This window comes from Molossus molossus, unplaced genomic scaffold (assembly GCF_014108415.1).
Source record: "Molossus molossus isolate mMolMol1 unplaced genomic scaffold, mMolMol1.p scaffold_m16_p_6, whole genome shotgun sequence".
Classification (NCBI taxonomy): Eukaryota; Metazoa; Chordata; class Mammalia; order Chiroptera; family Molossidae; genus Molossus; species Molossus molossus.
Genome location: NW_023425399.1, coordinates 1,152,942 through 1,176,633, shown reverse-complemented (window position 1 = coordinate 1,176,633; position 23,692 = coordinate 1,152,942). Strand labels below are relative to the sequence as shown.

Below are 23,692 nucleotides of genomic sequence, written 5' to 3'. Positions count from 1 at the left end.
CACCCCACCCAGCCCAGGCACGTTCGGGCAGTAGGGGACAGTGGACACACCTAGAGTGACGGCTCCCCTGCTGCTGGCAAAGAACAGGCCCGCCTCCAGGGGTTCTGAGAAGCAGGGCGTGACCCCCACCATTCGGTTGGGGGTGCTCAAGGGCTGCCCGTCCAACGTCAGTCTCCTCACACAGCCACTGAAGGAGTTGCTGCTGATGAACACCTGTGGGGGTGCCATGGGGGGCATGAGGTCCGGTCCCAGGGCTGGGTGCAGAGGGGGCGCGTGGGGTCTGGTCCCAGGCTGGGGATCAGGGAGGGGAGGTTGGGTGGGGAGAGGCAGTTCTCACTGGGAGCTTGGGGCCATTGACAGGAAGACCCCCGAAAAAGACAGTGTAGGGCTGGGGGCCTTCTGTCCTCTGGTTCTGCTGGCCAGGATTCCGGCCAGAGTCTTCCGGGCTCTGGGTCCAGACTTTGTCCACCTCCAGCTGGATCCGAGTCTTCTCCCATCGCACGGACACCTGGGGGTGGGGAGAGGCACGTCAGGGGGACCCAGAGCACCGCCACATCCCTTCTCTTCGGTCCCTCACCTTGTGCCACTGGTCAGCCCTCGAACGCTGCTGGCTCTGGACGCGGAGCTCAGGCCCAGGGCCTAGCGTCTGAGCCACAAAGTATCTGTGGCTCAGGAAGAGTGCCAGGGAGGGGCTGCCAGCCTCCAGGGGCGCAGCGAGGAGCAGGAGCCCCCTTCGGGTGCGCGGGCGGACTACCATCGAGAAGGTGAGCCTGAAAGCCAAGTGGGGCGTCAGCCTGGGCAGCCCCTCCACACCCACCCCCCCTGGCCTGGCCTTACCAGTTCTTAGGGGGTGCTGGGACAACTGTAAACTCCAGGTAACTGGACAGGGGACCCCCAAACTGGTAGGCACCGTGGATGGTCCTGAGGGACCGGGGCAGCGTGCAGGCAGAGTCCTGGGTGGGATGTCGACTGTGCCGGGAGACCTGTGGGGTCAGATGGGGGTGCTTGGGGGCCATCTTCTGCCCACCCCAGCTCTGCCCCCACCCCCTCCCCTGGTGGTGCCCACCTTCCGAGCCATTGCGGCCCGTAGTCCTCGAGGTGTCTGCACTGTTGTTTGAGCAGCAGGGGCCGGGGCACAGCCTGAGCTCACGTTAATGGCGCCCACATTCTGCTGCAGGTCAAACACGCGCTGGGGCCCCAGGAGCCTGTGGAGGGCGGCCAGGAAGTCAGCAGCCGGAGGCCCCTGGATGGCCGTGGTCAGCACAGCCCTCCCAACACCGCCCAACTCACCGCTGCACAAACACGTTGCTGATGCAGCCACTGAAGTTACGGATGGTGCTGGACTCGGGCAGGCCTCCCAGCAGGAGCTGATGGGGCCCCTCGGGCTGGGGCTGGGGCTGCGGCCTGGGCGGCCCCCGGTGGGCCTTCATCTGCTGCAGCTGGTCGTCCACGTAGAGCCAGACCCTGTGAGGACAGCAGTGCTTTCCCACGCGGCCTCCGCCCACCTGCGGCAGGTGTCTCCCAGGCCCTGGCTCTGCAGCCGCCCCCCGCTCCTGGCTCACCCTGTGGTGTTGCTGTAGAAAGCGACGTAATGGGGAGCACCGTCAGCAAAGCCCCCGGGCGTTTTCACCTCAGTCCTCACAAGCCGGAGTGTCACATGGCCCTGCTGCAGGGACACCTCGCAGGGCCCATCCTGGGGACAGGGGTCAGGTCAGCGGACCAAGCCAGGGCCCAGACTTTCTCCCTCCAGCCACACAGGCCCCACACTGCTGCCACAGGTCGGACTGGGGGAGGGCTGGACAGACTTCAGACAGGGAGAGCTGGGCAGGCAGACTTGGGGGGCAGGCGGGCGGTCAAACCAAGGCTGGGTTGGACGCACCGGGGACGCTCTGTGGTACAGCAGACCGCTGTCCTGGGTGCTGCGAAAGCCGAAGCCAGAGTAGACACTGCTGGTGAGGGGCGCGACACCTGGGAGCTCCAGGGGCAGGAAGCCATGGCCGTGGAAAGTCATGGCCCGTCCCACCTACAGGGAGCGAACGTGAGGCCGGCACTGCTGGAGGGGCAGGCGGGCCGCGGCGGGGCGGGGCGGGGCTGCGGTGGGGCGGGGCAGGGCGGGGCCGGGGGCGGGGCGGGGTCGCGGCGGGGCGGGGCAGGGCCGCGGGGGCGGGGGGGCCGCGGCGGGGCGGGGCGGGGCCGCGGCGGGGCTCACCAGCAGGTCCGAGGTGCAGCCAGCGCTGACACCCGTGGTGTTCAGCCGCTTGAGGTCCACGTACTTGCCCAGAGCTTTGATGCCCTTGATGCAGCCGCGCACTGAGCCTCCAGATGGGAAGAGCCGCTGCAGGCTGCAGGGCAAGTGAATGTTGGGGGGCTGGCAGTGAGGGAGGCATGGGCGTGGTGGAGACAGCATGAGGGCCCCTGCCTGCCCTCACCTCGGGGCGCTCACCTCGCTGGCAGCTGATCCAGAGGCACACCCCCTAAGTAGTAAGCGCTGGCCAGCTCCAGCGTGTTCTCCTGATCCACGCTGAACACGGTGGTCCTCTCCACGCGCACGAGCACGCGCTTGCGGCTGTCCCCCAGCAGGAACACCTGGATCTGGACGGCAGGCCGTGGGGTCTTCAGCCTGTGGTGTTCCCACCGGCCGGCCCCGCCCTGCCCCGCCTCGCCCCACCGACCCTCCCGCCGATCTCCGGCTTCAGCCTCACCGCCTTGCTGGCCACGGTCAGGGGCGGAGGGGGCTGCAGCGGGACGGCCTCCTGCAGGCCCGCGCCGAAGTCGTAGAGCAGCACGAGGTGGCCTTTCAGCACGGCCAGGCACAGGAACTGGCTCTGCGGGGCGGCGGGCGGGGTCAGCGCGGGGCGGGGCCAGACGCGGGGGCGGGGCCGGCCGACAGGGCCGCGGGGGCGGGGCCAGCGGACGTGGGTGGGGCCGGATGTGGGGGCGGGGCCAGGGTAGGGCCGGCCGCGGGGGCGGGGCCATTGGACGGGAGTGGGGCCGGCTGCGGGGGCGGGGCCAGGGTAGGGCAGGGCGGTGGGCGGGGCCAGCGGGTGTGGGTGGGGCCGGCCCGGCCGCGGGGCCAGGGTAGGGCCGGCCGCGGGGGTGGGGCCAGCGGGCGGGGGTGGGGCCGGCTGCAGGGGCGGGGCCAGCGGGCCTGCCTCGTGCTGCAGGAAGAAGACGATCCCGTTGTAGGACACCAGCCTCAGCTCCTGTTCGAAGCGCTTGGTGGTGCTGGCTTGTCTCTCCACCCTGATGCGGGCAAAGCCCGTGCCCTCCAGGTAGGAGCCGTCTGTGAGCCATGGGTCTCCGGTCGACTTGGAGCTGCAGGTCAGAGGTCGCGGGGTCAGTGGAGGGTGGGCCTAGGGCTGGGGGGACGGGCCCCAGGCCGCACCTACCGCGCACACGGCTTGTCCACCGCAGTGTTGATATGGAAGATCTTCTCGAAGTTGTAGAGACTGATCACCTCCTGGTTGAGTGTGTCCATCTCAATGCAGCCCCGGTAGCGGGGGAAGCGGAGGGGTTCCGGGGGCTGTGGGCACAGCACATGGTCAGGGTGCCTCCCACGCCAGACAGACCCAAGAGGAGGGGCTCTGCCTGCAGGCGGCCAGCGGAAGCCGGACACCCAGCAGGAGCTGCCGGAAGGAGAGCACCAGGGATGGCCCTGGGCCAAGCCTGCCAGGCTCACCATGAAGTTGCTGGGGTAACCCCCGACATAGAAGACAAAGTTGTCGGGCTTCAGGTTGAGCAGTCCCTCGGCCCCAGGGGCCACGGTGTCGCCCTTGGTCTCATGGATCATCTGCTTCTCCACCGTGACAGACATGTGGCCGAACTGGAGGGTCCTGAGGGCAGAGCGAAGGGGTGTGGAGCGGACATGCCACCCGGCCAGGGGGTGGGGGAAGCATGCGGAGGGCAGGCCTCCCACCTGTCAATGCTGATGGCTGCAAACTGCTCCCCGATGTTCTCATCGATGCTGAGTTTTGCGGGGCCCGCACCCCCCAGGCGGTACACCCAGTGCACTGTCTGGTTACGCAGAGCTACGCCCATGTAGTCGCCAGTGGCCTGTGGTGGTACAAGACTCCGTGGGACAGGGACCCAGCCTGGCCCACCCGCTCCAACCTGATGCCCGTCTCTGCCCAGCCCGCCAAGCTAGCCTCTGTACCTGGCGGCTGCCCATGTAAAGCACAAATTGATCCTCGGGGACCTGGTCAGACGCTGGCTCTGGGCTCTGGAGGTAGAACTTGAGGGCGGTGTAGGCAGCGAGGTCAGTGAGGTCCCGAGGGGCACGCAGCTGCACCCCCGAGCGTCCGTTGAACTTCATGGACACCTTGACCTGTGTGAAGGGTGCACGGCCCATCAGCCTCCACCACTCGGTCTCCCAGACGCGCCCCCCCCCTTTCCCTGGCACTTGCGCCCACCTTGCTGGCGGCTCCTCGGGCCTGGGCAATGAGCTCCCGCACACGGCCGATGCTGGCGGACAGGGCCAGGCTGGCATTGTGCGCCCCCCGGTTCTCCAGGAGGCTGAGCTTGGCCAGCAGTTGCGGCAGCGTCTTCTCCAAAGTAGACACTGCAGGGGGAGCGAGGGCAGGGCGGCCCTGAGCGCCTTGCCTCCTCGCCCCGGGCCCGCCTGCTCCCGGGGGTGCTGTGTGCGTGGGGGCCCACCTGAGTGGCCTGCATCGAGCACCGCTTGGCCCACGTCCTGGTTCTTCAGGCCCCCGTACTGGCCCTGCCACTGCTCCAGGTTCTTCTGCAGGGTCCGAACCATGGACTGCACACGGGCAGCGGTGTCCAGCGCTTCGTTGGCCACAGCCTTGGCGTGAGCGATCTTCTTGCTTGTCTCATCTGTGGCAGGCAGTGGGCAGGCCCCGCGGGCTTCAGCAAAGACCCCCTGGCCTCACCTCCCATCGGGGAGACCAAGTCTCCCCCACTACGACTAGCAACAGGGATGCTGAGAACATGGAAACCCGCCCTCCACCCCCACTCAGATGGCTCCTCCCGGGCCGGCCTCTGGAACCAGAGCAGAGTCACCTGATGCCTCAGCTCAGCCCTGTCTCCCCACAGCCACCAGGGCCACCCCGCGCTACCATCCTGTCTCCTGTGGCCCCACCGAAGTCCCTGCGTCCCCTCGGCCATGCTCGCGGTGACGTCCTGCTCTGGGGCGGGCACCCCAGGGATGCCTCCCAACCTGGGTCCGACCCCTTGCTCCTCTGCTCCGAGCCCCTTGGGTTCTCTCAGCCACCCCAGGGCCCCCACCTCGCCCTCGGCTGCTGCCACACCCGTTCCCTCGTACCCACGTCCACTGCCCTGCTTTCCTACGGACTACCCTCCCCCGGCCGCCAGGGTCCCGACAGCACACCCCCACGCCCTGCGTATTTCTCCCTAAGCGCTCCCCGTCCCGTCCTTTGCTGCTTGGGTCTGTTTAGTTAGGTGTTTGCCTCCCGACCAGAGGCAGGTCCTCAGGGCCAGGTCGCCCACTTCAGAATTCCCCGTGGCTGCCCTGGTTGCCATTTTGGACAGTGCATGTGTGGACAGGTGCCCCATCAGAGCCCTACTGGACGGTGCTGGCTGGAGCGACACTTGTGCAGGGAGGGGGCTCAACCTACCCGTGTCCATAGCCAGCATGGCCTGCACGTCCTGGACCCGGGCTGCCAGCTGCTCCTTCTTGGCCCGGGCATCACGGAGCTGGGTCCCGGTGCCCTGGAGGGTGGCCCACACTACGGGGGAGGCAGCCTCAGCACCAAGGAGCCCCCGCCCCCAGGGTCCAGTGCAGCCCACTCTGGCCCTCCTGACCAGGCTGGACCAAGGCTGACAGGTGGACACGAGGGCCCTTGGCTCAGGAGGAGGCGCCAGAGTCGGGGCCACCTCCTGGTCCCACAGCAAAATGTAATCCTCCCCATTTTGTGGATGAAACCACAGAGGCTCAAAAACCCGAGCCATTGCCCACGGCTCTAGCAACAGGGGACCCTCCCGACTCCCCCCTGCCCTTTCTCACAGGACAGCCACGCACATAGCCGTCCAGCCAGGACAGCAGGGAGAACCGTCAGCTGGTCCTCTGACCTGGGCACCTCCACAGCCCCGGGCTCCTCACAAGCCAGGCTGGGCAGTGGGCCTGTGCAGGGCGCCCAGGGGTGGACATGCCACCCAGTGAGGAGCAGGTTCCCGCACAGGGCAGCCGCCACGCGTGTGCCCAGAGGCCGAGGGTCCCTGCACCGACCCCGCACTCACCGCGGCCCAGCCTCTGCTGCTCCCCGAGAACGGCCTCCTCCAGGGCGCTGCTGTTGGCCCGCAGTCCCCGGGCGCGGGGGGCCAGGCCCTGCTGTACCACCATCTGCAGACATGGGACAGGACCCTTCGCACCCAGCTGGTGGCAGCCAGAGGGCAGGGGCACAGGGACGGGCGGGGCAGAGCCTCACCGTCCACGTGTGGCCTGCCTGCTGCAGGGCCTGGCCAGCAGCGCCCTCGGCGGCCTGCACGGCTCTCAGGATGCTGCTGTAGGCGTTGGCCGCCTCGATAGCCCGCTGGATGAAGCGGTCCTGGTTGACTCCGCGGATGATGCTGAGGAGGGAGGTGGGCAGGGTCCAAGGCGGTGTGGGTAGGGGGCCCAGTTACCCTCAGGCCGGCACCTGGGCCTCCCACCATCACAGCGCTGGGCCTTCACTGTCCCGTGAAGACAGTGGCTTCTCCCTCTAGGACCTGCCAGACCAACTGTGACCCCTCCTCCCCTGGCAGGACCTGGCTGTCCTGAGGGCACCCCTCGTTGAGCCCTGCACCTGGAGAGGTTGTGTGCCAGCTGGTCCAGCCGCCACGCGTGGGCCTCAGCAGCCTCCACCAGGTCCACCTTGCCACTAGCGGGGGAGAAGGCTCGAATCTTCTCCAGCAGCGGTGTCCAGGCCCCGTCCAGGCTGGCAGCCAGGTGCTCATACTCCTGGGGGGGAGGGGCTTGGTGGGACCCTCGTCCCCACCCCCTACTCAACGCCCTCATCTGGGACCCCAGGGGCCACGTCCTGCATGCAGTTGCATCCGACCCCACCGGGTGCAGCCTGGGAGGCAGTGCTCACCTCCTTGGCTCGGTCCATGCCGTGCAGCAGCTCAGAGACCCGGGCCAGGGTATCTCTGGCGGCCTGCAGAGTGTCCCTCAGAGTGGCGCTGTCGCGGGGCAGCTCCTGCTTCCGATGCTGGAGGGGCGAGGGGTGGGCAGGTGGCAGACAGAGATGTGATGGGGCGAGGGGTGGGCAGGTGACAGACAGAGATGTGATGGGGCGAGGGGTGGGCAGGTGACAGACAGAGATGTGATGGGGCGAGGGGTGGGCAGGTGGGGTGAGGGGTGGGCAGGTGACAGACAGAGATGTGATGGGGCGAGGGGTGGGCAGGTGGGGCGAGGGGTGGGCAGGTGACAGACAGAGATGTGATGGGGCGAGGGGTGGGCAGGTGACAGACAGAGATGTGATGGGGCGAGGGGTGGGCAGGTGGGGTGAGGGGTGGGCAGGTGACAGACAGAGATGTGATGGGGCGAGGGGTGGATAGTCGGGGCGAGGGGTGGGCAGGTGACAGACACAGAGATGTGATGGGGCGAGGGGTGGGTAGTCGGGGTGAGGGGTGGGCAGATGGGGCGAGGGGTGGATAGTTGGGGTGAGGGGTGGGCAGATGGGGCGAGGGATGGATAGTCGGGGTGAGGGGTGGGCAGATGGGGCGAGGGATGGATAGTCGGGGTGAGGGGTGGGCAGGTGGGGCGAGGGGTGGGCAGATGGGGTGAGGGGTGGGCAGGTGGGGCGAGGGGTGGGCAGGTGGGGTGAGGGGTGGGCAGGTGGAGTGAGGGGTGAACGGGGTGACTGGGTAGGTGGGGTTGTAGAGAAGGGAGGGTGTGGGGGAGGGGAAAGGAAAGGTTGGGGGGCAGCCCTCACCAGCGCCTCCTCCAGACGCTCCAGGTTGCGGCTGTTGAGCTCCTCAGCCTCCCGCGTGGTGCCCACCGCCCGGTTCAGGGCCTCTCGCAGGTCCATGAGGCCGGCCTCGTGCTGGGCCAGCTGGTCTCGGGTGCGGGCGGCCAGCGCTTGGTTCCCCTCCCAGCGGCTGGTCAGCTGCTCCTGCACGCGGGCCAGCACTGGCAAAGACCCCGTAAGGAGACGGTCACTTGGGCAGTGACTCCTGCTGGCCGTCAGACTGCTCCATGCTGACCTCGGCCCTCCCCACCCTGCCCTGCTGGCCAACACCACTCACGTCTCTGGGCCTGGTCCAGCTCCGCCTCCGCCACTGCCCGCGGGGCCCCCAGGTCGCGGGCCCGCATTTCCCTGAGCAGCCGGTCCACCTTGGCCAGTGTCCGGCGCAGCTGCTCACCCGACGGGGCCGAGGTGTTCTCTGGCGCCAGGCGGTCTGTCATGAGCCCTGAGGGTTGGAGGGGCCGTCAAGCTGGGGGAGGACCTCAGCCCACTAGCTCAGGCCCAGGACTCCTGCTGAGCATCCCCACAGAGCCTGGCCCCCTCGCCCACACCCCTCACCTCCACAGCCGCCCACTCCTCGGCCCTGGGCCAACCCCCTCCTGTCTCGTGCTCAGCTGAAAGTTCACCTCTTCCCAAACTCTTGGGTTGGAGTGGGTCCCCTCTGAGCTCTTCCCGATGACACCTTTCAGTTCGTAACTAAGGTGCTCACCAGGGAGTTTTCCCAGGGAGACAGATGCCCGAGAGGGGTGCCCTGGAGGGGGAGCCCTGGCCCATCTTGCAGGTTCCGCCCTCACTCTGGCCACACCCACTTCCCACCTCCCTCCTCTGCCCTGCTGTGTACTTGGTGAGGCACCATCTCCCCACAGAAGCATCCAGAACCTGTCAGTTCTTCAAGGCCAAACCCCGTTCTGAGCCTTGAGCATCATTCTGTGCACGCCCTGCCCCCGCCCACCTGGGCCAGTCCCTACCCCTCAGGGTTTGGTCCAGAGCCTGGATGGCCTTCAGCAGTGTCTGTGCCTGGCCCAGTGTGGCCTCCGTGCTGTCCAGCAGCTGGCCAGTCCGGACTCGGGCCCCCGTGGCCTGTGGACACAGAACCCCCATCAGCCCACAGCCTCTGCTGGCTGGAGGGTGTGAGGAAGCGCTGGGGGCCTGGGCAGTGGCCTGGGGCCTGACTGGAGGATCAAGAGGGACAATGGGTGGTTCGGGGCTGGGAGAAAGGGGCCTATGGGAGGTCCCTGGGGGTGTCGGGGTCCTGCCTGGCTGTCCAGCCGCTGCGTGTCCTGCCCGAGGCTCGTGCTCTGTCTCTCCAGTGACTCCAGCTGCTGCGAGGTCTCGTGGGGGCCTGCCGAGCTCCGGAGCTGGCTCTGCAGGGAGGGGACAGTGAGCGCCTGCACCCTGGGAGGGAGAGGCCGGGGGCCGCCGCTCATACCTGCAGGTCAGCGATGGAGGCGTTCAGCCTGTGCAGCCGGGCCCAGGCCACGGTGCTGGTGTTCACGCCATGCAGCTGCTCACGGATGGCGGGGAGGAGGGCGCCCATCCGCTCCAGGTCATCCAGGAGCAGGACCACGCAGTGGTCACACACTGCGGGCAGTCGGGCGGGTCAGTGCAGGGTGTGGGGTTGTGGTGGGGCCAGGGAGGGAGTCACGGGGTCCGCATGGTGGGGATGGGTCAGCCGGGGTCATGGGGATACTGAGCTGGGCTAAGGTGACAAGGTTGGCGAGGGTCAGAGGTCAGCATGGGGGGTTTCCGAGGATCAACATAAGGACAGGTGTGGGGTCCCTCGGAAAGTTGAGGAGGAGAGCTGGGGCCACAGAACGACTCCCCAAGCTGCGGTTAACACTGGGGTCACTAGGTCAGTGCAAGGGCGAGACAGGTGTGGTCGGGGCTGGACGCGTGCAGGGACGCACCTTCGCAGTGCACACCTCGGCTGCCCGGGTCCCCAGGCAGCAGCACCTGGTGGTGGCCGCAGCGGTCGCAGCGCTCGCCGCTGAGCCCAGGGGGGCAGGTGCACTGGCCCGTGTGCACGTCACAGTGGCCCTCCTGACACTGGCAGCCTGGGCGGGCGGGTGAGATGCGCTGAGTGGCCGCAAAGGGCCCCTGGGTGCTTGCCACCCTGAGGTGCCCCCTCCCGTGGTGTCCTGCCCTCCACACTCACGCCTGCAGCCCTGCTCCGGGAGCCCCCAGTGGCCAGGGGCACACTCTCGGCACTGGGGCCCTGCCGCCCCCGGCTGGCAGTAGCACTGTCCACTCTGGGGGTGGCACTCGGAGCCCTTGGAGGCTGGTCCACAGGCACACGGGCGGCAACCCATGCACCCTTCGAAGCCGAAGTGTCCTTCCTGCGGGCACAGGTGTGGTCACAGCTCTGCCCAGCCCTCAAGACCCGGCTTCCTCCAATCTTTCCACGGCCAGTTTCCAGTTTCCACTCTTCACACCCACACCCCGCCCCTCCGGCCCTGAGACCCCGCCCCTGTGGCCAAGGCCCCCCGCCCCTCCGACCCGACCCCTGTGGCCAAGGCCCCGCCCCTCCAGCCCTGAGACCCCACCCCTGTGCACCAAGGCCCCACCTTCCAGCCCTGAGACCCCACCCCTGTGGCCAAGGCCCCGCCCCCAGCCCTCCTGTGCACAAGGCCCCACCCCTCCAGCCCTGAGACCCCGCCCCTGTGGCCAAGGCCCCGCCCCCAGCCCTGAGGCCCAGCCCCTCCAGCCCCAGGACCCACCCTGCACACCAGGCCCTGCCGCTCCCAGGCAGCCCACCTGACAGCGGTCGCAGCGAGGTCCCGTCACGCCAGCCTTGCACAGGCAGCGCCCGCTGTGGGGGTCGCAGGCCTCTGTCCCACACGGGGAGCAGTCACACCCTGTGGAAGGTGGGGCTGTACCAGTGGCCCTCCCCTAACCCATCCTCTTCCCCCCACCGATGCTTGGTGAGCTCCTGTTTCCCCAACTCTCCACCTGCCCCCAAGGAGACCCCTGACCCCTCACTTTTTACCACCTCCATCCCAGGCCAATCGGCTGCCAGCACCTCCTGCTCGGACCCCAGCTTCCCACTCACGGTCCACTGCCCTCCCCTGCAGCCTGGGCCCAGCCAGGGGTCAGTCCCTGCCCTCTTCTTGCTGGGCCCAGACCGGGACCCCCAGCCCCCCCAGCAGGCTGCCCCTCCCGGGGGCCTACGGGTGCAGTTGCCGGGCAGCAGGGCGTTGCCATAGAAGCCGGGGGCACAGGTCTCGCAGTGGGGCCCGGCGGTGTGGCGCAGGCAGCTGCGGCAGGCGCCCGTCAGGGGGTCGCAGTCACTGAAGAGCATGTTGGGGTCCCCGTTGCCGCTGCAGTCGCAGGGTTGGCACGAGCTGCCCAGCACCATCGGGTTCCCGAAGAAGCCGGGGGCGCACCTGGGAGAGGGCGGGGTCAGCGGCCCGCGCGCCTGCGCTGGAGAAGCCCCCGCCCACGTCGCAGCCCACTGCCCGCCGCCCCAGGCTCACCGCTCACAGGAGGCGCCTGCGTAGCCGGGTTTGCAGAGACACTGGGTGCGGCCCCCTGGAAAGACGCAGCCCACCGCGAAGCTGCAAAAGCGGAGGCGGCTGTCACATACCTGCACACCCTGCGTGGGCACCTGTGTACCCAACTGGGCCAGACTCCAGGAGTCGGGGGGCCCGCCTCAGGGGCCCACCCGGCTGCCCTGACCCTCCCCGAGGTCAGTGCGGATGCAACCAGCTTACTTGTTGGACGGCACAGAGACCGGGCAGGGGCAGCTGACGCAGGGGGCTGCGGGGTCCTCGGACCCCATGCGCACGAAGCCGGCCTGGCAGCGCTCACAGCGGTCGCCCTCGGTGTTGTGCTGGCAATCCTGCCGACGGGACAGGGCAGCCCTGACGGTGGAGGCCCGTCTGCCCCCTCAGCCCCACCAGGGACCGCCCAGGGCACCTCCCCAGACCCCAGCACACTCGTAACCACTGACCCACAGGTCCCTCAATGCCTTTGGCGGCCGCCCGCCCTCTGCCCGTCCCCACTCACCACACAGGAGCCCAGGCCAGGGGTGCAGAGGTCTGAGTGGCCGTAGCACTGACAGGGGACGCAGCGACCCAAAAAGAGACCTTTGATGTCCCGGTAGTAACCAGGGGCACATTCCTGGGGGGCGGGGGTTAGTGATCAGAAGAGGAGGCAGGTCAGGCCCCACTGGGGGGCAGACCAGGGACCACTCAGGTCAGCTCAGACAGTCCAGCAGGTACATGGGCAGTGAATGGACCGAGGGCTGGCAGGGGCACAGGGTGGCAGCAGACAGGTGAGCAAGCGCTGGCTCAGCCTGAGGGGCAAGGTCGGTCTGCTGGGAGGACGCCACCCCGTGGGCGGGAGAGAGGGGGTGAGCCCAATGGGGTGGAAGGTAAAAGTGGAGCTGGGGGCGGAGGGTGTGCAGGGGCAGGGCAGACAGACAGTGGCCCCCCTGGAGCCTGCCCCTCCCCCCTCACCTGGCAGGAGTCCCCCAGGTAGTTGGCAGGGCACATGCACAGCTCCACATTGCTGGCCGGAGGCCCGCTGCCCATCTTGCTGGCCACCTCCAGCGCCACCCTGCGCAGGGAGACGGCCGTGGAGAACTTGGAGAAGGGGCTGCGAATCTGCAGCTGCTGCAGGCCGGCCAGCACCATCATCAGCTCCTCCCGGGACACGGGGCTGTGGGTCTCCGCGTGCCGGAAGTTACCCTGCGGGGCCACCACAGGTCCTCAGCGGGCAGGACAGGCGCCAGAGCAGACCCTCCCGCGGGGGGGGGGGGGCACTCAGGTCCCAGGGGGCAGGAGGGGGCACTCGGAGCCAGAACGACCGTCACACAGGAAGCAGCACCCGGACCCCTGCCTCACACCGTGCGCAGAAACCAATTCCGGGCGCGTCAAGATTTCAAACGTACAAAGAGTAAGTTTTCGGGAAAAAGCGTACGTGAGTACTTTCCGATCTGAGAGACAAATACTTTCTCAAAGGAGACGTGAAAACACTAACTGCAAGTGAAAAAATTCTTAAATCTGAACTCGTAAGATGTAAGCGCTGTTCATCGGAGACGTGAGAGAGAGACAGGGAGGAGGCAGCGCGTCCCCCGGGCCGGGCATGACACAGACCTCCTCTGAAGTGACAGACGACAAGCAGAGAGACGGGGGAAGGACACACACACAGGCAGGTCACCGCGGGAGCCCAGGGCCCAGCAACCAGAAGGGCAGGGCAAGGCGAGTGTGGGACGAGCCTGGGCCTGCTCCTGGACCGTTCTCCAACCTGAGTGGGCACAGCCTCTGGACCCCTCTGGCCTTTCCTGGGTCGCGCCGGGGTCCAGCTCACTCACCTCCACCAGCTGCAGCTGCCCGTGGTGTGTGTGGCCCGGCTCCGGGTGCACGGGCTCCAGGAACATGATGCTCATCTGGTTGCCCTAGGGGCAGGCAGGAGCGTGGTCAGGGCTGCCCGCTGCCCCGGCTCAGCCATGCCCGCCGCCCACCCTGCTGGGACCACCCCGCGGCCACCTGCAGCAGCACGTCTGGCCTGCTCTCCACGGGGGTGAACACGTCTCCCCGCTGGCTCTCCGAGTGTAGTTCGTAACGGAGGGTCCCCCCGTAGGACGACACCTGAAGAGCAGACAGGAATCTGACCTGTCCGTGGGCCCAGGGTCTCCCACGGTGGTCTTGAGGCTGGGCCTGAGCATGCTTATGGAGCCCCCAAGCCTCCCAGGACGTGGGCGCCCTCCCGGGGCGGTGTGCCTGCTCACCCGGTCCCCCAGGTAGGAGGGTGGCGCCTGCCAGTACAGCTCGGGAAAGGCCTCGGGGACCTGCTGCAGGTTGGCATGGAGCAGCTCCGCCTCCGCTTGCAGCTTGTGGGGCACCACCTGCCGGTCACTGCTCAGCAGCGTCCAGCCCTCCATGTCCACAAACTGCGGGCACATGGGCGGGACACCTGGTGAGCACCCCCGAATGTCACAGGGCCCACCCTGCACAGCAGACTCCGCTGGTCAGGGAGTGACGTGCCCTCCGGAGGCCCTGCCCACGCACCTCCTGGCGGGTGTGGATGGAGCTCCCACAGCGCTCCGTCGCCCCGAAACAGAAGCAGCGGGTGCAGCCTTTGGGGTTGGCGGCGTCCAGAGAGAAGGTCCCAAGGCGGCACTGGTCACATCTGGGGCCCTGAACGTTCTCCTGGGAGCGGGAGCAGGAGGTCAAGGTGAGGGAACTGGCTAGCTGTTTGCGGGTCCTCGGCCACTCTGGCCCACTGCCGTCCGCTCGCCAATGGGGACACTAGCCCCTGTCCCCGAGGCTGACCTGCAGCGGGTGATCAGGACAAGGGCCAGGCGGGCACAGGCCCCGGCCGCCCGGCCCTTACCTTGCAGTGACACTGGCCCGTGAGGGGGTCACACACGCTGGGCGCAGAGCCGGCGGGGTGGCAGTCACAGGGGCGGCAGCTGGGGTAGCCGTAGAAGCCAGGAGCACAGGCGTCACAGCGGCGCCCAGCCACGTGGGGTCTGCACCTGCCGAGGTGGTTCCGGAGCTGACTGGCCACCCTCCACCTGGACCCCTCACACTGAAGTGAGAGGCAGGCGCCCCCTGCCCCCAGAGCTGAAGGAGGGGCCCTCTGGACCCAAGGAGCAGGCATGGAGGGAGTGCGAGCTCGGGGCGCTCGGGGCCCCCACCCGATGGTCACGCAGCACCTGCCGGCTCGCACCTGCACTGGCCGCTGTCCTTGTCACAGGTGGGGTCCTCGAGCTCCAACACGCCGGGCCCGGAGCAGTTACACTCCTCACAGCCGACCAGGGGGTGGCAGCCGAAGGTCTGGGGCTGGCAGACGATGCAGTCGGGAAGGACGGTGCGCGGTGGGCAAATGCAGTGGCCCGTCAGCTCGTCACACAGGCGGCCGTTACAGTCGCAGGCTGTGGGGCGCGCGCAGGGCTGGTGGGCCCTCTGCCCGCTCGGAGACCGGGGACCCCCTCACCCTGCCCGGCCCAGTTCCAGAGCTCAGGCCTGAGCCTCGGTCAGCTGGTCTGACGAGGTGTTGGCCGCCCAGGACCACCGTCTGGCCAACCCTGCAAGGCCAGAAGCTGCCCGAGGTACCACCGATGGGAGGTGGTTGGACTGGTCTGCCAGGCTGTGGGGTGTTCTCCTGACCAAGGCCGCACCTCCTGGTGGGCCCCTCTACCAGGCAGCCCCCACGTTCAGGCACAGCCCCGCGAGCCGGGGGCGCAGGTACTCACGTCTGCAGCTGGGGAAGCCCCAGTAGCCGGTGGCGCAGCGGGAGCAGTCTCGGCCGATGACGTGGGCCCGGCAGGGACACTGGCCCCCAAAGGGCTCACAGGTGGGGCCGGTGGCACCCACTTCGTGGCAGCCGCACGGCCAAGCCCCGTTGTTGTAGAACAGGGACAGGGAGGTGGCAGCATCCCGGCAGAACTGGGAGGAGCTGGTGGCGCTGGGGTGAGGGGCAGGCGGTGAGGCCATCGCCCTGCCAGACCCTGCCCTGCCCCACCCCCACCCCCGCCCTGAGCCCAGCCCACCTGATGTGGTAGCCATGGGAGGCGCACTGGTTGATGAAGTCATAGGACTTGTCCAGGGGCTCCTCCCGGAGGTAGCTGGGGCTGTAGGTGTCCTCAGGGACCACCAGCACATACTCCTAGGGCACCAGGGTCTGGTCACCTCCCAGGGGCCCGCCGGGTCAGGGGAGTGTGGCAGAGCCTGCCGGCTGAGCGCACCTCCAGGGGGGTCGCTGCGACTGGCCGTGGTGGGGCCGGGCAGCTAAGACAGTGGTGGCATCACCCTGACCCTGGGACCCGGCCAGGCTGGCCGGTACTGGGCCCTCGCCTGGGCTGCTCGGCGGGAGGCCAGCCTCCACGGCCTGACGGAAGCTCGGGGAGGGTAAGCGGCAGCACCCACGACAAGGCACCCGGCCTCCCAGGGCCCCTCCCTCTCTACCCGTCCAGGTCCCGCCTCCTCCAGGAAGACCACTCTGACCAGCAGGGCCCTAGGGCATCGTTTTAGCTCTTGGACCCCCGCTGGAGTCTTACTGATGGACCTGCTTCTGGCACCTGGCACGGGCTGGGCGTGGCAGGCAGGACCCACGCCACGGCTGAGTGGCCCATGGCGGTGTGAAGGTGTGGGGACGGCAGGTCCCTGAGCATGCTCGGGGAGTCCACACCAGGGACACCAGCCTCAGGACTCACCAGCCAGAACCACCGGCCCTCGGGCACACGCACAGTCACAGTGAGCTCGCTGTCGGTCACGTCCAGGATGGCCTGGCCCTCACACACCACCAGGATGCGGCAGCCGTAGCCGTGTGGGCAGAAGGTGGCATTGGCGTGGCCTGGAGGGGGAGAAAGGGCAGATCAGCCCCAAGGCCCCTCCTGACCAGGGCAAACCTCGCATCACCAGGGAGAAGGGGCTCGGCCCTCACTCTCTGAACCGGCCATGACCCCTGGGCCCGGCCAATGACGTGGAAACACAATGGATGAACACGTAGGCACACGTGCCACCGACTAGCATCCCAGTGAACCCTCGATTCCCGTGTGTGACAGATGGGTGACCCCTGATTTGTGAAACAGACGTGAGGAGCAGAGTCTGGGAAGGGGGCTGGGAGGCAGGGTTGCTGACACTGGGCACTGGCTGGGCCCTAGGGCACCTCATTTGAGAACTGACCACAGGAGGCGGTATGTGGACCTGTCACTCAGCCAGGTGACAGGCACTGTGCCATGGGCCACGGGAGCCACGGGATCATCTGGTCACGTGTGGTGACCCCGCGACAGGACCGTGTGGATCAGAGACCCCGACGGGTCCCGGTCCAGGGCTCTGCCCCCCGCTGCTGCAGCGCGTACCCTGCCAGATGCGGCCCCCGTTGATGAGCACTTCCACGGAGAAGGTGGGGTGGGCCGGCTGGTAGCCGTGCAGCAGGAAGGCGTAGCGGCCCAGGGCGGGCACCTGGGTGGCAAACACCACCGTTCCCTGCGGGGGAGGCTCCGTGAGCGGGCAGAGGGGGTGGGCGCCAGGGCCCGGTGAGTCCCGCCTTGCCCACACCCCGGCCGCGGGCCTGGGCCTTCACCTGGGGGTGTCGCAGCAAGGTGGGCTCGGCGTCGGGGTCCACAGCAGTGGGGGGCCGTGGCTGGGGCCCAGTGGGGGGCGCCCCTGGCGTGAGCTCCTGCGAGCGGGTCAGCGGGAGCTCGGGGGGCAGCGGCAGCACCTGGCAGTCCCTGAGGATGGTGGGCTGGGGCGGCTTCGGGAAGCGGGAGGGCAGGCAGGCGGCACTAGGGGGAGCGTAGGGGTGAGCCCCGGCCTAGCCCGTGTGCCCTCCCGGCCGCTCAGCCCCTGGGGACCCTCTGCCCCCCAGCCCCACCTGCTGGGGCTGAAGGCCCCGTGGCTGCTGACACAGCGGACCCGGGGCTCCAGGAACTCCAGGCTGAACGTCTCCACGGGCACCAGGGTGACACTGTGCTGTGGGCAGAGACCAGGTGTGGACATGGAGGTGCAGGCGGAGCCCGTCCACACTGCGTCCAACCCGAGTCCTGCTCTTGGCACCTAGTCCCTGCCTGGCCCCCCGACCCCTCCCCTGGGGGCACAACCCCCGCCGAGTGCAGCTTCTGGGGCCTGGGGCACCTCCCAGCTATCTCCAAGGCCGGTCCCCTCGGCCAGCTGCCCCACTGCCATCTGCAGGGTGATCGCCTGCCCCCCAGCTCCGGGTGGGTTCACAGACATCTTTCTGCCCCGGGACGTCCACCCATCGAAAGTGCACACGTGACAAATGAGACCGAATCGGCACCTCGAAGCAGGGACAAGGAGCACGCATGACCGCAGCCACACTCGTCCCTGCCACGGGCTCGTGTGATTTGTTCCGGAAAGTTCCAGAACGGGCAGAGCCAGGGTGCGGCCAGTGTGGGGAGTGGCTGCCCTGGGGGCCCACAGGGCATCTTGTGCCGTCTGGTGCTGTCCCGTGTACATGGAAAAGCTCTGTGCAAAGTCGGACACGACCTAGTCCACGTCCACGGAGCTGGGAAGCCCACGGGGCCTCCGCACAGACAGACAGGGACAGGCACCCCAACTGGCAAAGTGGGACGAGCACCCCGACACGGGGCACGGCTCCCTCCTCAGTGTGGCCAGTCTCTCACCAGTGCCGGACGCTTTTATAAAAATCGGTATGTCGCTCTCAACTTCCTAGGGGCCCAGGGGCGTGGACGCACAGGGCCGTGCGTGACTGCGGAGGGCAGACGCCACCCACTCGGTCGTGTGCGGAACAAGCCCTGTGCTTGGTTCTGGGCCCGAGGTGGTGATTGAGGTTGAGTGTTCAGTGACTACAGCTCAACCACGAGTTCATCAGCCCTGTGGGGCTCACATGGCCACAATGCTGTTGAATCTAAGCTTCGGCACCCCCCGTGCACGGACCCTTCCCAACCCCAGGGAGGGCCCTGCTCACACTGCGATACGCTTTAGTAAAATATATCCCAGAATGGGCTTTTGTTCCAGACACTGTCCCCTGCCACTCCTCCAGCACACCACACTTCCTCTGGGGGGGCCGCGGCACGGCTGGCAGACACGTTTCGTGCCCACAGGAAAAACCCTGCAGGTGGGGGGTTCCAGAAAAACCCAGGCAGGGCACGAGCGAGGAGGCACTGGGGGCGGGTCCCTGGGCTCGTTACACTCTTCTCTCTACCTTTTTTTTTTATTAATCCTCACCTGAGAATATTTTTTCCACTGAATTTTAAAAAGAGTGGAAGGGAGGGAGGAAAGGGGAGAGAGAGAGAATCAATAGTTGCCTCCCGCATGCGCCCCAACTGGAACCGGGGATTGAACCTGCAACCCAGGTACATGCCCTTGACCGGGAATCGAACCTGTGACCCTGTGGGATGCGGGCCAACACTCTAACCACTGAGCAACACCAGCCAGGGCTCTTCTCTTTGTATACGGGTTTAAAATCGGAAAGATCTCAGGCCATGGGAGGTCCTGGGGGCTTACCAGGAAGAAGTGTGCCCGCTGGGCAGAGAGCCGGACGCTGGCCTCTGTGCCCAGGTGGAAGACTGCCAGGTGGTGCTGGTCATCTAGAGCGGCGCACCGGCAGAGGGTGCTGGGGATGGGCAGGGCAGTCAGCAGGGACAGCCCTGGGGCCCAACCCTCCCCCCAGCCCCTGGCCTGAGCCCTCCCACCCGGAGTACCTGTACATGCAAGGGTGCAGAGTGAGCGCCCCCTGCTGGGGGAGGTGCTGGGGGGTGTGCACAGCCACACCCAGCTCCTGGCGGGCCTTCTCATTAGCGTACTCCACCACCAGGGCGTAGCGGCCTGGCCTGGGCACTGCCACCTGCAGCTGGACATCCACCTGGGGGCACAGGGCAGTCAGAGGCCTGCCCCAGCTCCCGCCTGAGCACAGGACCCCACACGCTCTGTGGACACGCCTGGACACTGCCTTTCCTCGCCCCTGACGCCCCGGGCCCTCCAGGACCTGCAGCCGCTCAGCTTTCTGACCTCTGCTCACTGGGAGCCCTCCGCCCACGGCCTGCTGAGCACAGCGCTCCGAGGTCCAGCCTGAGCTTCAGAGTGAACGAGCGACCCGCCACCCTCACGGCGAGCCGAGGGGCTGGGGCTGGGATGAGGCCCGGAGGGTGTCCTGACTTCCCAGGTTAACCCTTGGCCTGGCCTGCGTCCTCCGGCCCTGCGCCTGGGTCCTGTCACTGCAACATGGACCCGTCCCCAGGTGTGACTGCGCCTGCCACTCCCTGCGGTCCTGGGACACGCACGTCATTGCCCTGGCAGATGACCAGCTGTGGATGCGAGGGACTGAGCTGCTCCCTGGGGCAGGGCCGGGGGAGGCTGTTGTCACGGAGACACAGGGCCTCCAGGCCAGGAGTGGAGGGGAAGCCGTCCAGGGGCAGGTGGGTGTAGAGGAGGCAGCTGTGGAGAGACACAGTCTGCGGTCAGCACCGGGCCAGAGGCCTGAGCACCTGAGGGTCAGGTCCTCCCCCCGCCGGGCCAGCCCTCACTTCTCCCCAGAATGCTGGGCAGCTGGCCGGAGCGTGCAGGCCTCGGTCACCCGCAGCTGCAGCAGGGCCGCCTCGTAGTAGGCGCTGGGCAGCAGAACCACGTAGTCCTGGAGGTGGGAGGGTGGGAGGTCAGTGCTGTGGGCCCGCCCACCCCGCTCAGGCCCGCCCCCACACCGCCCCCTACCGCCCACACACCGCCCCTAAGACCCGCCCACACACCGCCCCGCCCCCTCGGCCCCGCCCCCTCCCCTCCCCCCCTCACCAGGAGCACCCCTTCCGCCTCCACGAGCAGGGCCCAGGTGCCGGGGTTCAGCACGAAGGGCTCCCCAAAGCCCCTCTGGGGCACGGTAACAAAGGAGGGCTCCGTGCTGGGTGGGAAGGCCACAGGCTGACTCTGCTCCGTGCCTGGCAGGGGGTCAGGGCAGGAAGACTGGTCACAGCCCAGGCCACACTCCGCAGGGCTAGCAGGACAGGCCGGCCTCCCACGCACGCGTGAGCCCGGGCGCTGGGCGGGATGGAACCGAGTGGGCGCAGGGGTTTGAGGCCAGGTGGGAGGCGCGTGGGGTGCAGGAGGGGCCGCGGGTGCACTCACAGTTGGCACAGGTGGCGAGCTTGCCCTCCTCCCGCACAGAGACCCTCCCGTTCACGTTCGTGGGCCCCCGGTTGACATAGCGGAAAACGAGCCAGAAGAGGTCAGGGGAGGTCACGTTCAGCCTGATCACCAGCCTGGGCTGAGGTGGAGGGGAGCAGAGAGTAGGGGTCACCCTCCCTGGCCATTCCCGGGCCGGGCCTGTGGACTCGGAGGCCTACCCACCCCCATGCCCACCTGGATGGGCGCCATTTGCGCGTAGCCCCTCCAGCTGAAGTTCTCAAACTCGAGGGGGTTGAAGCCAAAGCGCACGGTGTGGCCCTCGGGCGTGGCCGCCTCCTCCAGCTCCAGGTGCAGGTGGTGCAGGTCAGGGAGGTAGTGGTCCCTCGCCGGCCTGGCCACGGCAGGGGCGTCAGGACAAGCCCCGGGAGCCGCTGCCTCCCCCAGGCCGCCCCCCCCAGCCGCAATGGGCACCCACGTGCTGCAGGTGGGGCCGTGGGTGTTGGGGCGACAGCGGCAGGCGCCCGTGCTCGGTTCGCAGCCCTGGCCCAGCGCACCGCCAACATCGCACCGGCAGCCTGCAGAGCAGGAGGGAGTGAGGGCGGGGCTGCCTGGCCCCTCCCGCCTCGGCGCCCTCCCACAGCCCCGGCTCCGCCCTGGGCTCCCCAGCCTGGTCGGGAGCAACAGAGAGTGAAGCCAGCTGGGACTCTGGACAAGGGAGGTTCCGATTCCAGGCTCAGGGGCAAGGGCACTGGGATCGACTGGTGATGTCTGCTGGGGTGCAGGGGTGAAGGGAGGAGGCCCGAGGGCAGACCCCGCCCCAAGCTGGGGCCTGGCCAGGCATTCAGGAGCAGCTCAGTGAGTGCCCCCCCAAATGCCTGGGCCTCCGGGTGCCCGGGCCCTACCTGTGTCCCTTGACGCCACTGTTCCTCCCTGGGCCTCAGCCCTCCCGGGACAGCCCAGTAAGGGGCACTCACTGCGGCAGCCAAAGTAGTCGGCCTGGTCCAGCCCGAAGAAGCCGTCCCTGCACGCGGAGCACGTCTGGCCGCACACGTGGGGCTTGCAGAAGCACTGGCCGCTGCCCTGCGGTGGGGGGAGAGGTGGGACTAGGGGGGTCCCGTGCATCTGCCCCCCCCCCGAGCCCCCACACCTTGGCCCTCGGACTCACCAGCTGGCACTCGGCAGCTCCACCCAGTGTTCCCCTGGGGTCACAGCTGCAGCCTGGGGGAGGGGCAGAGAGGGGGAGGGGTAGGACAGCCCGGACTCTGTGGGGCCAGCCCTCACCTCCCTGTCCACCCAGGATTCTTCCCCAGCCGCCAACATCCACTCTGGGCAGACTCACGGGTGCAGCCCTGGGGGTTGCTGGGACTCAGCCCCCAGAACCCAGGTTTACAGCGGTCACAACTTGGCCCCTCCACGTGAGCCCGGCACGCACAGAAGGCCTGTGCCTGGGAAAGATGAGACCGAGGGTCAGAGTGGGCCCCTGCCCTCCTGGCCACAAACCTTTGGCCCTGGAGCCCTAATCCTGCACTGTGTCTGGTGTCACCTGGAGTGTGGACAGGGTCAGCCCAGGGAACAAATGAGCCTTGAGGTTTCCATAGTGATCAATTCGCAGGGGAAGCAATGGTCATCCCACCAAGGGCTGACCTGGGCTCACCTCGGGAAAAACACGATCGGCCGGGTCCAGGCCAGCGGGGTGGCAGGAGCCAGCTGTGGAGAGACATCTGCTCGGTCATCCCTCGTCACTGACCCTGATGGCAAAGGGCTTCCCCAGGCCTGGCCGGGACCCACAGCTCCCCGTGTAGACAGCATGAAGATGTGCACCTCCGGTCCCCACACCAGAGGGCGGGTGCCCACCCCCTCCTAGCACGTGGCCACGGACACACAACTAGCACACACAGCACACGAACACATGCGTGAACACACGTCCAGGAGAAAACACACGGCGACGTGCGCGGACACTGACTGAGGAGGCACGCGGACGCACACGCCGGCCTCACCTTCGCAGTACGGGAAGTTGTAGGTGCCGGGCACGCACGAGTCGCACCGCAGCCCGGTCACCTGGGGCCGGCAGCTGCACTGGCCACTGCGGGGGTCACAGGCCGCGTGCAGGGCGCCTTCGGCAGAGCAGTGGCAAGCTGGGGGAGAAGGGGGTGTGGGCATGCGGCGGGGGGCGCCCCCGCTGCCCCCTCCTGCCAGGACACTCACGGGCACAGGTGGGGAAGCCGTGGAAACCGGGGCTGCACTCCTGACAGGTGGCGCCTGCGTAGCCAGGGCGGCAGCGGCACAGCCCGCCTGCGCTGCAGAGCTGGTCCAGGGCCCCCTGGGGGTCGCAGGTGCAGGCTGTAAGGGACACAGGGTCAGGCCGTGGGCATTGGGGCCCTTCTATCCCCCACCCCCGCACCCCAGGCTTCTGCCCCGCCCCGGTCCCCCGCTCACCTCGGCAGTCAGGGTAGCCGTGGTAGCCGGGGTGACAGCGGTCACAGTGCGGGCCGTCGAACCCTGGCCGGCAGGGACATTGGCCAGCCTCGTCGCAGCCCTCGGGCAGGGTCCCCGCAGTGCTGCAGCCACACACTGGGAGCGGAGAGGCGCACAGATTGCTGGGCAGGGCGCACAAGAGCCCGGGCCCAGGCCCCCCCGCCGTGCCCACTGGGAGGCCTTGCTCACGCTGGCAGAGGGGGAAGTGGAAGTAGCCAGGGGCGCAGCGGTCACACGAGGCCCCCTCGAAGCCCACTCGGCAGGTGCACTGGCCCGAGTCACGGTCACAGTCGCCGTCCACCACGCCAGGGCTGGAGCACTGGCAGGCTGCAGGATGGGCACCACGCGCGGTCAGAGAGGGCCTGGCTCTGGGCATCTGCTGTGCGGGGGTGGGGGGCGGGGGGGCGGGGCCAGACTTACGCTCGCAGTCCTGGCCGTGGAACCCTGGGGCACAGCGCTCGCAGTGGGTGCCCTGGAAGTTGGGTTTGCATAGGCAGCGTCCCAGCCGTGGGTCTTTCCAACAGGCGTTGTCCTGGGTCCCAGTAGCGATGCAGTCACAGTCTGGGGATCGGGGGGCAGGGGGCAGTGTCAGGGGCGCGGCAGACCTGGCCCGCCCCGCTGGAAAACTTCCCGTGTCCACAAACTCGTGTCCAGCCTTTTCACTCTGCACACATATAGACGAAGACAGGGAAAGGCCGGGCCACGAGACCTGTGGGGGATCACTGCGTCAGGGGTGCACACGTC

The 23,692-nt window shown here is 68.0% G+C and overlaps 1 protein-coding gene across 1 annotated transcript in view; it reads right to left on the bottom strand.

Moving 5' to 3' along the window:
• The window catches only part of LAMA5 (laminin subunit alpha 5), a 46,960-nt gene that overhangs the window by 911 nt on the left and 22,357 nt on the right, over nt 1-23,692 (bottom strand). Inside the window, exons 12-76 of the mRNA XM_036244487.1 lie at nt 23,369-23,509; nt 23,138-23,275; nt 22,910-23,044; nt 22,679-22,813; nt 22,471-22,608; nt 22,128-22,180; nt 21,813-21,918; nt 21,639-21,691; nt 21,448-21,553; nt 20,949-21,048; nt 20,708-20,864; nt 20,474-20,612; nt 20,144-20,286; nt 19,882-19,988; nt 19,639-19,792; nt 19,060-19,220; nt 18,863-18,971; nt 17,250-17,347; nt 16,959-17,160; nt 16,735-16,861; nt 16,087-16,226; nt 15,424-15,539; nt 15,127-15,338; nt 14,601-14,805; nt 14,262-14,406; nt 13,937-14,077; nt 13,657-13,818; nt 13,415-13,516; nt 13,240-13,323; nt 12,383-12,613; nt 11,931-12,044; nt 11,636-11,763; nt 11,399-11,479; nt 11,094-11,308; nt 10,680-10,780; nt 10,081-10,261; nt 9,833-9,979; nt 9,355-9,506; nt 9,182-9,289; nt 8,894-9,005; nt 8,206-8,370; nt 7,893-8,089; nt 7,050-7,166; nt 6,762-6,916; nt 6,405-6,546; nt 6,217-6,319; nt 5,595-5,705; nt 4,654-4,833; nt 4,410-4,558; nt 4,154-4,324; nt 3,917-4,053; nt 3,680-3,833; nt 3,390-3,523; nt 3,153-3,315; nt 2,703-2,825; nt 2,444-2,592; nt 2,210-2,342; nt 1,880-2,023; nt 1,563-1,693; nt 1,291-1,464; nt 1,067-1,205; nt 838-983; nt 578-770; nt 338-508; nt 51-213 (exon numbers count right to left, since the gene is read on the bottom strand). Of these exons, the coding sequence (XP_036100380.1) occupies nt 51-213; nt 338-508; nt 578-770; nt 838-983; nt 1,067-1,205; nt 1,291-1,464; nt 1,563-1,693; nt 1,880-2,023; nt 2,210-2,342; nt 2,444-2,592; nt 2,703-2,825; nt 3,153-3,315; nt 3,390-3,523; nt 3,680-3,833; nt 3,917-4,053; nt 4,154-4,324; nt 4,410-4,558; nt 4,654-4,833; nt 5,595-5,705; nt 6,217-6,319; nt 6,405-6,546; nt 6,762-6,916; nt 7,050-7,166; nt 7,893-8,089; nt 8,206-8,370; nt 8,894-9,005; nt 9,182-9,289; nt 9,355-9,506; nt 9,833-9,979; nt 10,081-10,261; nt 10,680-10,780; nt 11,094-11,308; nt 11,399-11,479; nt 11,636-11,763; nt 11,931-12,044; nt 12,383-12,613; nt 13,240-13,323; nt 13,415-13,516; nt 13,657-13,818; nt 13,937-14,077; nt 14,262-14,406; nt 14,601-14,805; nt 15,127-15,338; nt 15,424-15,539; nt 16,087-16,226; nt 16,735-16,861; nt 16,959-17,160; nt 17,250-17,347; nt 18,863-18,971; nt 19,060-19,220; nt 19,639-19,792; nt 19,882-19,988; nt 20,144-20,286; nt 20,474-20,612; nt 20,708-20,864; nt 20,949-21,048; nt 21,448-21,553; nt 21,639-21,691; nt 21,813-21,918; nt 22,128-22,180; nt 22,471-22,608; nt 22,679-22,813; nt 22,910-23,044; nt 23,138-23,275; nt 23,369-23,509 (9,123 nt within the window). The remainder of the gene's footprint in view (nt 1-50; nt 214-337; nt 509-577; nt 771-837; nt 984-1,066; nt 1,206-1,290; nt 1,465-1,562; nt 1,694-1,879; nt 2,024-2,209; nt 2,343-2,443; nt 2,593-2,702; nt 2,826-3,152; nt 3,316-3,389; nt 3,524-3,679; nt 3,834-3,916; nt 4,054-4,153; nt 4,325-4,409; nt 4,559-4,653; nt 4,834-5,594; nt 5,706-6,216; nt 6,320-6,404; nt 6,547-6,761; nt 6,917-7,049; nt 7,167-7,892; nt 8,090-8,205; nt 8,371-8,893; nt 9,006-9,181; nt 9,290-9,354; nt 9,507-9,832; nt 9,980-10,080; nt 10,262-10,679; nt 10,781-11,093; nt 11,309-11,398; nt 11,480-11,635; nt 11,764-11,930; nt 12,045-12,382; nt 12,614-13,239; nt 13,324-13,414; nt 13,517-13,656; nt 13,819-13,936; nt 14,078-14,261; nt 14,407-14,600; nt 14,806-15,126; nt 15,339-15,423; nt 15,540-16,086; nt 16,227-16,734; nt 16,862-16,958; nt 17,161-17,249; nt 17,348-18,862; nt 18,972-19,059; nt 19,221-19,638; nt 19,793-19,881; nt 19,989-20,143; nt 20,287-20,473; nt 20,613-20,707; nt 20,865-20,948; nt 21,049-21,447; nt 21,554-21,638; nt 21,692-21,812; nt 21,919-22,127; nt 22,181-22,470; nt 22,609-22,678; nt 22,814-22,909; nt 23,045-23,137; nt 23,276-23,368; nt 23,510-23,692) is intronic.